The sequence below is a fragment of the Protobothrops mucrosquamatus genome, unplaced genomic scaffold (assembly GCF_001527695.2).
Source record: "Protobothrops mucrosquamatus isolate PMUCROS unplaced genomic scaffold, P.Mucros_1.0 scaffold233, whole genome shotgun sequence".
Classification (NCBI taxonomy): Eukaryota; Metazoa; Chordata; class Lepidosauria; order Squamata; family Viperidae; genus Protobothrops; species Protobothrops mucrosquamatus.
Window position 1 is genome coordinate 1,248,857 of NW_015386584.1, and position 11,474 is coordinate 1,260,330.

At 34.1% G+C, this 11,474-nt stretch overlaps 1 protein-coding gene across 1 annotated transcript in view; it reads right to left on the bottom strand.

Moving 5' to 3' along the window:
• PTPRM (protein tyrosine phosphatase receptor type M) overlaps positions 1 to 11,474 on the bottom strand; it is a gene marked incomplete at its 5' end in the record, with an annotated part of 332,499 nt that overhangs the window by 257,478 nt on the left and 63,547 nt on the right. The window contains one exon of the mRNA XM_015814271.1: positions 3,063 to 3,356. Within this exon, the coding sequence (XP_015669757.1) occupies positions 3,063 to 3,356 (294 nt within the window). The remainder of the gene's footprint in view (positions 1 to 3,062; positions 3,357 to 11,474) is intronic.

Below are 11,474 nucleotides of genomic sequence, written 5' to 3' on the forward strand. Positions count from 1 at the left end.
AAACACTGTTATTTGCCCAAGCCCTTTAAAATTCTGGTGAAAAAAAAAAGTATTTCACTTATATCTGCCAGCAATAGGAATACTGGTAGCTATTAACTTATCACATCCAGAAGGTACCAAATTTAGAAAAGATATGAAAATGTATCTTTTTACTCAATGGAATATTTTTAGACCAAAGGATTTTCTTCTTTATTGAAGCTGCAATTATCTTCAGTATTCATGTCTTTATTAGCTATGCCTTGCCTTTAGAGAAATTCAATTTTTTATAATACAAATATTAGGTCTTCTAAAAATGTTGTAGGTGTATTTGGTCTTCTATATTAAATGTTCTAGGTGCAGACATTCCTTGACTGCCTGAAGCTTTTATTCATTGTTGTTGTTGTTGTTAGTTGCGAAGTCATGTCCGACCCATCGCGACCCCATGGACAACGTTCCTCCAGGCCTTCCTGTCCTCTACCATCTTCTGGAGTCCATTTAAGCTCACGCCTACTGCTTCAGTGACTCCATCCAGCCACCTCATTCTCTGTCGTCCCCTTCTTCTATTGCCCTCAATCTTTCCCAGCATTAGGCTCTTCTCCAGTGAGTCCTTCCTTNTTTTTAATATTTTGAATGTTTCCATAGCACTCTTTTTAGTATACTTAAATAGACACTCAACATACTATTTCCTTTCAATTGAACAGTATCATCTGTCTATGTGGTCACTAAGAGTAAATACTGATTTTAATCAATCGAAAGAACAATATGTAAAGTATAGAAAAAGAGTAAGGAGTAACATAGTAAAGTAATTACTGTATATTTCTATCATAAATTGTCACAACTTCCTTTATGTCCATGTATTCACCTCATACATTCATCCTTTCTTGGGTTTCCTACAATCTTATTTATATACTGAAATTTCATGTTTATCACTTGTACATGGATTTGTTTGGCTTAGTTATTTATACTGAAGTTCTGCTTCAATTTATATAAGGAATGGCCATTCCTTGATGCTGGCAAGCTGGTTACAGGAAGTGAGAATTGTAGGTCAGTAATATTTGGAAGTCCATAAATACTGTATTTACAAGAAGAAAAACTAGCAGTGCTAATTACAACAAAAATTTTTGCATGGAACAACAGGACCTGTTGGCTTGTGTTTATTCACTCAAGTATGCAGAGTGTATAAATTGCAAATTAAATCTATAAAAGGTAAACTGAGAAGAATGTAAGCTACTGTAAAAAAATGCACTGTAGGCCACCTGAGACCTTTGCATCAAATGAACAGAAAGTTTATTTTGGCTGCAGCTTGACTGTCTTTTATTTTACTCAAACTTTATAAATCCTGCTGTAAATCCTGAGAACCACCTATAATCTTAATTTGTTATCTTTGGTTTTGTGAGATTTTGGTTATCATGTTGACATTTAAACATTTATATATATATATTACATTTCTTTTTTTTTACATCTTGCAAACTATGAAATACTCTGGGGACCCAATAACATTAAAAAACCCACATGCATGCATGCATACATAAATACACATGTACACTTTAAGCATTTCAATACATATTTGTATTGACATGGCATGTATAAATCATTAAATTAGTTGCCATGGTGACAGACTATATGTCACTATTAAGTTTCAACATTGCTTGATATTTTTCAAATTGGCTAAAAATAGTAATAAGATGTCAGGGAAACAAAAAATGTTAATGGACTTACAGTTTCTGTAAGCTGTGGATGCTATTTTAACCTTTTGCTTTTGCTTTCATACCTACCTGGTACTAGTGTATTTTCAAACCTACCACTGTAACAATTTGTGCATCACACTGCTGAATAAACAGAAAGTGGCACTGGCATCCTTTCTTAACAACTACAATTCCATATACTCCCATTATTGATTTATCACTTGTTGCCTGTATGTACACTGAGAGCTTATGCAACCGAGACGAATTCTTTGTGTCCAATCATACTTGGCCAATAAAGAATTCTATTCTATTCTACTGATAATTAAATTTCATTCTCACCAGTAGAGGTATAATAGAAGATGTTTGACTAAAAAAATAAACTGTCTTGTTTATGATTATCACATTTTTTCTTCTTTTTTAAAGTGTAGTAATTTTTAACCCACCTAAAAAATAAAATTGATTTTTAAGCAGTTCTCTCTAATCCTGCAGATAACGTATTAGGATATATATTTTCCCAAGAATTACACAAGAAAACATTTTACTAAAACTTTTACTACTGAGTTTTAGGAAGATGCAAAAGATGGTTTGGGGAAAGATTTTAATATTTGCTCTCTCTTATTATTAATGTTGCTATTATATTCATATAATTATACAATATTTATTTGATAATATTTTAATTTGTTGTTTATATTTTTATAAGCCAAATGATGGCTTATAAAACATAGTGGTGGGTATCCTAAAGGACTTCAACAAGTTAAATCAATGGTAAAGAATAAAACAAAAATTAGGTTTATTATTTCTTTATTATTCTTATATTTACAGGTGAGATGTTTTGGTAGAGTGTCCTTTTTTAATGGTATAGAAATCAGATTTGATTATTCTCTTCCCATTTGTTCAGTTTGGGTAAAAATAGAATTAATTTAGAATTAAGATCTATTAGTGGTCATTATGAAGAATCTTATTAATGGAGACTATCATGTACTTTACCTTGAAACATTGCTAACAAAGGGGTCTAACCATTAAGCATTTATTTTGAATCTCTAAAGAGAATGTCTGGTCTCTCAGAAAGTTGCCTATTGATGAGCCAGCAATAATTTTCTCCCTTGGAGTAACTTTATGAAGTAACAACAGAATATAAGACATATAAATGCATTTGTTCCCTACCTGGACTGAGATAGTACTATATTCAGATCCAAACTTGCAAGGATAAAAAATAATATACTATAGTATTAAACACATGCTTCATTTTAACTGAAAGCAGTAACTCTTAACAGTGTTCTAATTGAGTAATCTCTACTTAGCAAGTGCTAGTTTTAATGTTTTATAGTTGAAATGGAATTTTAAAATTCAGTTTTTTCAAGTAACATGATGAGTTTGTGAATTACTTTTTTTACTTACCGGCACATTTTGTCCTTGTTTTAAGTGCTGGTCCAGGAGATCCAGTACCCCCTTCACCTGGTCTAGTGAGCAATACACTAATTTCGTATTCTGTGTCTGGATCCAGGTGTCCAATTTTATACTTTGTTGAATCCACTGGTTGTATATCATACCAGCTTCCACTTGAGGTGCGATATTCTATTTGTCTCACAATGATGGGTCCATCTCCATTAATAGAATTGGCATTCAACTGTATCCATAAATAGGTTGCACCAACTGATGACAGCTGAGGAGGTGCAATGGGCACTGGAGGCTCTGAAACATAAATAATGAGTATATATGTATATGTAATACAAAACTTTTCTATAGTTCTGATTTTTCTGCAAAAACTATTGCTATTATTTATTTCTTCTATTCAGTATGTAAAAGAAGGGACTTGATACTTCTCTCTTTTTTTTCAGGATACAAAGCAAAAGACAAAAGCCAGTTCCCCACTTAACATTTAGGTAAGTTCATTTTGCTTTTCAAATATAGTATGTTTGATAAAGTTTTTGCTTTTGCATAATGTACTTTCCTTGGTGGGCACATTTCTAATTTTATATCACTTTTTGATTAGAGTGTATAATATACTAGGACTATCTACTAATATGCCCTTTTTTATGAGCCTGGAGTCCTTATTTGGGATAGAGTCAAGGTTATTAGATGGAGTTGAGTGTTTACTGGCTGGATGCCTTTCCTGAAGCAGCAAATATTTTTTCTTTGTACCCTGGGCAAGAAACATCTGCTGCTACTTAGGACTGAACTCTCAACTTTCCAAGTGGGAGGCAAGTGTCTTCATTACTAGGCCACCACGTTGCTCTGGACTATCTACTAACATTCAGATATTTAAAAACAGTGAAGTTTCTACTTCTTTATAACCATTAAACCAATGATTTAATTAGTTTTCAAGAAATCAGCCTTACTAGACTGAAGGCTAATTTCTTAGAATGCAAGTACTGCCTTTCCTTTTCACTACTACTTCATTTTAAATTTCATCACAGAGGACTGTGACAACCCTAACCCTTGTTTTCATTTCCTGTTAGCTTCCCTGCTTACATTTCTCCACTGTGCTTTTTCCTTTAGTGTCATAATAGGCCTGTGATATCTCAGGTGCGCCATACTGATTTGTTTATTTTATCATCCAGTACCTTGGTTCAAGAATATCCATTTATAAATTCTGTTTTTAATTTGCCAGCTTGTCTTTATATTATTGATACTCTAGTACACGGGTGTCAAACTCACCACGTCATGTGATGTGTCATGACATATTGTGACTTTTTTTGCATTGCATGATGGAACCCCTGCTCTAGTATATTGCTTGATACTGTGTTAAAAAGACTATCTTGTGTTAATTAAATTCAAAGTAACTAAAAACCAATTACTCCATTCCATAATCAACAAATGGCATTTTACAAAACAAATATGAAATCTGTTCTCTTAAAATGACATCTAATAATTCTATTCATTTTCGTGATTAACACTTCCTAATGGAGATAGATGAGCTCTTTACCACTCATCTACAATTAATTTAGAAATGATCTATACTTTTTTTCCCACCAAAGCCAGAATATTTTTAAAATGTTCTCTTCTTTCCTGACAAAAACATGATCTCTACTAATTACACAACTCAGAGAACTGCATCTTTACTTTGGCTCTAAGGAATATTCCTGCTAAACAGATTTAAGATATTTCTGTTATTTTGCACATGAACTAGAACATCCTGCGAAAGCAACACCTTAACTAAACGGTTTTCTAGATTGGATTTTAATCCATATTAAGGAAGAATTAAGAATCTTAAAATCCTTATCCATTTTTTGTGAAGCTAGCATTACTAAGCAACTTGTCCCTCAACCTGAAGCCTGTAATTTTACTGCAAATCAAGAGGAATGTGGTAGCATCTTTTCTGACAAACAAATTTTATAGGCATAATTTTCATGAACTGTAGCTCAGTTCATCAGATGCAAAAAGTGGCTTGACTGATATAGGGTTTAAACTCAGATGAGACAGGGTGGGAAGGAGGAGAAGACAGGATGGTTATGCAGGTGCAAGTTACATGTGAGATAGATTACAAGAACCTTATCAACCAACAATTGCAATGTGTTACAAATCCATTTTCTGTTGTTTTTGTCTCCTATATCTGTATAACTAATTTGTGTTCTCCTTCCTCTCCCACCACTCCTTATTTCAACTTCAGACCCTTCGACCTTGAGAGTAACTCATAAACAAAGATAGGTTTTCACCCAGGGTTCAAGACACGGGAAGGAGAGAAACCCAGTATTTCATAGAGTGAACAATCCAGTGGCTGTCCCAAGAGGAAAATTGGTGAAAAGCAGCTCATTGCTGAGAGGAACAGAAATTAGCAATCAACAAACAAGACATGTTATCAAGGAAGATCTATTGATTCCTAGGAGTGAAGCTTATAAAGAACATGATGGAGAAACTGATCTAATTAATCAAATCTACTGATCATTATCCCTTTCTTTTTTTTCATTTTTGAGCAAATTACACAGTCAAAAAGGTCCTAAAAAGAATATTGAGGGACCATGAGGAGTTAGGAAGAAAAGAAAAAGTATCTAGATACAGATTTAGATACAGATTCATGCTGACTGAATTTCACTGCCCAAGGAAGGAATGGAGAATTGTGGAGGTAAATGGCTGGCTCAAGGAATGGTGTCCCTGAGAAAACTTTGGATTTTCTGGTCTGATTGCTATCTAGAGGAAAGGCCTCTTGTAAGAGATGGGCTGCAGTTCACAAAGACTGAAATTAATACTGTGGAAAACATCTTGATTAATTTTTCTACAAGGGTTTTAAATTACATCAGGCAGGAGAATACCACAGATCATACATCAGGTTATGGTCAATACTGTAGCCAGGGGTGTCAAACTGCTGGCCTACGGGCTGGATGTGTCACACCAAAACCCCACCCATCCCATTGCCAGCAATGGGAAAAAAGTTGTGATATGTCGCGACACGTCACGTGACATTGCGAATTTGACACCCGTGCCATAGCCATATTCAAAGCATACGTTTGAAGCCTGTAAGCCATACAGCAAAAAAGGAAGCATCAATAAGGCATATTCAGGAATATACCAGGAGATCTGGCAAGAACAATGGTATTAAAGAAGTCAGATACCTGTACACCATTGCTCAAAGTATGCTCAGAATGCTGAGAATGATCAATGCTCAGAAAAAAACAGGGCGAACTTGAAGTCCCAATATGACTTTGTTAGTATTACTGAAGCCTAGTGGAAGAGAATGTATTAGATTATAATATCGAAAGGATATAATTTGTTTAAAAGAAACAGACCCAACAAAAGTGGGGAGAAGGGTCATATTATACATAAACAATGACAATACTTCTAGGGAAATTCAGGACCTCAAGGGTGAAAACTATGCCCAAAGCACCTGGCTGAATATTGAAAGAAAAATAAACAATAATTATTCTGGTGCAGGTGTGTATGCAGACTATTCAATCAAATAGGTGAAATTTTCACAAATCAGATTTATGTACAGGAATCATCATTGCTCTAATGAGAGATTTCAACTACTCCAACATGAACTGGAAATCAATTCTGGCAAGTGGGATATTCAGCAGGTTCTTGATATGCCCTATAGACAACTTTACCACTCAAAAGGTAGAGGAAAGAATTAGACAATCAGTTAATATCTATTAGCAGGAGATAAATTACTGAAGAAATTGTAGGAGCCCTTGGAAAGAGTAACCACATGAATGAACTCAGCATACTTCACCTAAGGCAGAGACAACAGAAGTTAGTCTGTTTATTGTTCTAGATTTCTGGACAAATGTCTTCAATAAGCATGGGGGGGAGGGAAGCAGAAAGAATTCCATGGATAGAAATTCTGAAGAAAAAAATAATTCAGGAGAGTTGGGAGATTTTTGAAAAAACAAAACAAAACAGATAATTATGGCCCAAACACAAACAATACCAAACAGAGAAGAAAAATGAGAGAAAGCTGATGAGATTCAAAACTATTCACCAACAATGCCACTGAACAAAATACTTATGACTGTTGCCGCATCCCAATGGTCATGTGATCAAAATCCAGGTGCTTGGCATCTGGCATGTATTTATAACAGCTGCACTGCATGGGGTCATGTGATCACTGTTGGTAACCTTCTGAGCCAGCTTCTGACAAGCAAAGTCAATGGGAGAAATCAGATTCACTTAATAACTGCACGATTCATCTAACAATTGCAGTGATTCACTTAACAACTCTAGCAAGAGTTGGTCATAAAATGGGGCAAAATTCACTTAACCACTGCTTTGCTTAATAAGGGCTCAATTGTGGTCATAAGAATTACCTGTATATCGAAAACCAAACATTAGAAAATATTCCAAATCTGTAAGAATGGGATTAGGCTATGGCTTAGAATGAGCTAAAGTAACTCCAAAATAGATCTTTGGGTATATACCGGACAAGAGGAGAGTTGAGGAAATGTTTGGTCCATGGGTTAGAAAAGGATGTTGATGGGACAGCATAGTGAAGGTTGGAGACAAACTAATATTGTTACAATCCTTAAAAAGGGGAGGAAATTAGACCTAGGAAAATACAGATCAATCAACTGATATTAATAGTCAGAAAAAACTTAGAAAAGGTAATGAAACAGGGGTTTGCAAGCACGTAGAAAGAACAAGGTGACTACTAGAAGCTACCATGCTTATTAAAAACTATTATTCATATTATTGCTAACACTATTATCAGATAGTCCATAGTACCTGAGGGTAGGACATAAATCAGTGAGTGGAAGCTTTACAGAGTTTTAAGAGTTAAGATCCAAACTCAAAATAAGACGAGACCAGGAGAGCCATTAAGAATGGAACACCCTACTTCTTGGAGTTGAAGTGCTCCATCACTGGATACTTTCAAACAAAGGCTGGACAACCATCTGTTTGGATGGTCTAAACATTTCTGTGCTGGGTAGAGAATTGAATTAGAAGACATCCAAAGGCCCTTCCAACCTTATGATCCTAATGACCTCCTAATGACCATTCAAATATTCTGACTATTGCTCTTCATCTTTCCTACTAAAAACAATTGTTAATGTATCTAGTACAACTTTGTATGGCATATCCCACAACTGAATAAGCCTACAATTATTAAATAATAGTACACAGGGGGTAAATGTCATAGAAAAAATAACACAGGTACAGATATATTTCATACATCAGTTACTGCTACTTACAGGATAAAAATGACAAACCTCTCAACTCTTTAAAATGCCTACAGAATTTTTCTTAATTATTTTATTCAATCAACAGACACTCATTATTAGTATGTGATGCTAAACTAGCTTAAACATTTTAATATTTATTAATTCACTGTCATTTCAAAGACAGTTACTCCATTGTTCATAATCCAGAGCTTTGTGCAGAATCTGTGCAATTTAAATAGCTAAGGCTTAACTCGAAATGATTTAGGTTCATTTAAAATCATTAGTGTGTTTCTTCAACCAAAACACAAAATAGAGCATCCTGAGGCATTTATGTAGCCATGCTGAAACAACAGTTAATTATGTTCTGATTTAAGTGCTGGTAAGGACTGTTGAACTGCCATTCAAAATTCATATTCAGGACTGAGGCTACCGAGGTTAGTACTTAAACCAATTTATTTTAGGTTATACAAGTATTTTAACAGACTTTGTTTTTAAAGATATTGTATCCCTAAGGGTACTTTATGTGATATGCTCTGAAAATCAAAACCCACCACTACAGCTACTATAATATGGTGAAGTAATACATCTGCCTATCCCAGGTTCTTGGAAAGAATTCAATAGGTGAACAAAAATGCCAAATGCAGTCAGAACACCTGGCTGACTGCAATGAACCACCAACATGACAACAATAATCATTTTTAACTGAAACTACCCACATATTAAATGGAACTGACTCACAATAGATTTAAATGGAATAGATTTAAAACCAAAAAGTTATCTCTGCAATGATACCTCTGCTCCGCCATTAGGCAGAGTGAGAAAGTCCTCATTTTCCTTGATTTTGCATTGGAATGTCAGAAAAGGAGCAGCAAATTAGCTATTTCCTAATAGAAATTTCTGCTTCAGGAACTGAACATTAGCTCTGGGCATTATGCTCTTATACTTGGGGGGGGGGGAAGGGGAAGTCTTCCAAGTGTTTACAACTCTGATGGTGAATCAGAGATTATCCTTTTGTACTATAGTTTAAACATCGATCATACTTCTGTGAAAAGGCTTCTACAAGAAGATGAATAAGGAGAGCTATTCCTGAATGGCCACAATGTGTGGATTACTTGAAAATTACATGGTAGATCATTCAAATAACAATGAGTCATATATAGAGTCATAGAAATCAGTCCTAGGTTTTTGCTAGGTTTTTAGTATTAAGATGTAAAAAAAAATGTTTGTCAAGTGTGCATGAATGAGTCACTAAGTAGAAAACCATTAAACAACGATTTTACTGCCTGATTAGTTAGGGTGGATGCTTTATAAGTTTCGTTCTCTGCCAAATACTCAGTTGCAGGCTGATCCCTTTTTTATCTGAACTTTCCCTAGGCAGCATGTATCTCCTCTCGCCCCATTGCAAGGTCATTCTCACATTCCATTACATAAATACGCCAAAATTACTCAAAATAGTATTTCCAATTTACATTTTATACAAACAGAACTATGCCCAACCATATTATAGATGCAATACTTTTCAGGAAAATACTGTGTAGTCTTCCACTCAGAATAAATCATTTTAAAAACCAAGGCAGACAGAACGCTAGAGTTTTCATCAGTTTATATTTCTTAATTATGTGAAACATTATCTTGAAGTTTGCCACAGTTTTCAAAATGATGTTTTCTTCACTTTTACATTCCACTATCTGTTCTACAGGTGAATTCCATGTTATTCAGTGTGTGACATCTTCCTTTTAACATTAAGAAATAAAAATTACAAATACTAAACATAGTTTCCTCCCACCCCTTTTTTAAACAACTGACAAAATGCTTTGTATTTCTGTCTAAATTTACTGTATTTAATCTGGAATTTCCTTCCTTTCAAACTAATCTCTGCTGCAGCTGACCAATATTAGAAAAGGGTTTACATAGTGCACACATAAAATGCTAATGTAGTCTCCATTTAATCTGTTTTTCATTTTTGCTACATCTGATTTCTTTTATGTTAACCTGCAGAAACAGAGGCACTAAGCTATATGCTCATTTTTTGACAGTTATATGCTTTATAATAAATGGATTACATGTTTTGAATTTTTTAAAACTCCACGACAGATTATAGGCAACATTATGTAACTAAAATGGTCAGCCTGTGAAAGAATAAACTCTCTTCACTGTCTCCTATCAGAATCAATATTAATATAACATTGAAAGTATTTTTAGGATTAATTTATTTATATAATTTATCTTATATAATTATAGAATAGAATAGAATAGAATAGAATAGAATAGAATAGAATAGAATAGAATAGAATAGAATAGCAGAGTTGGAAGGGACCTTGCTGGTCTTCAAGTCCAACTACCTGGTCAGGTGGGAAACCCTATACTATTTCAGAGAAATGGTTGTCCAATCTCTTCTTAAAAACTTCCAGTGTTGGAGCATTCACAACTTCTGGAGGCAAGTTGTTCCACTGATTAATTGTTCTAACTGTCAGGAAATTAATTTACCTTATATTAATTTTAGGATTAATTTAGCTTATATACCTTATATCAATTACTCATTGTAGAAAAAAATATGAAAATACCACTTTTCATATGTAATCATATTACATATGGATTATAGCATCCTTTATTTTCTAGCTCCTAGGTGAATCATTTCTGGTGCTGTGGCACTCCAGGAGCCAACTGCTTTTAGTGTAAGCAGTTTAATTGACTGAACTGGACTGGACTGGACTGGACTAGACTAGACTAATAAACTACAGATTGTTTTTCCTGGGGTTTGCTTTCTATGATATAGAAACTGAAATTTACCTTACCAAAGAAACTAAACATTATAGTTTCTGACTCTGGCTGATTGAAAACAAGTCAGAGTCACCGATTATGATAAACAATGTATTTTGTTTAGCTGCTTCTGCCAGCAGCAAAAGTCACACAGGAAAGTCAAACCTGCATCTTCTCTTTCTTTTTCCTTTCATTTTTAATTAACTTTAAATTAATTAATATACAGAGGACAAAAAATTATATGAAATACAAAAAGAACCGCAAGAATTGGATAAAATTATACATGGAACAGAAATAAAATTAATTAGCAATTTATACAAATACTTATTGAAATATAAAATGGAAGATGAGGTTGTCAAAGATACAATGATTAGATGGGCAAAAAATTTCGGATATAATATAGAATTGGAGAAATGGGAAAAAATATGGAAAATAAATACAAAAATGACTATGTCAG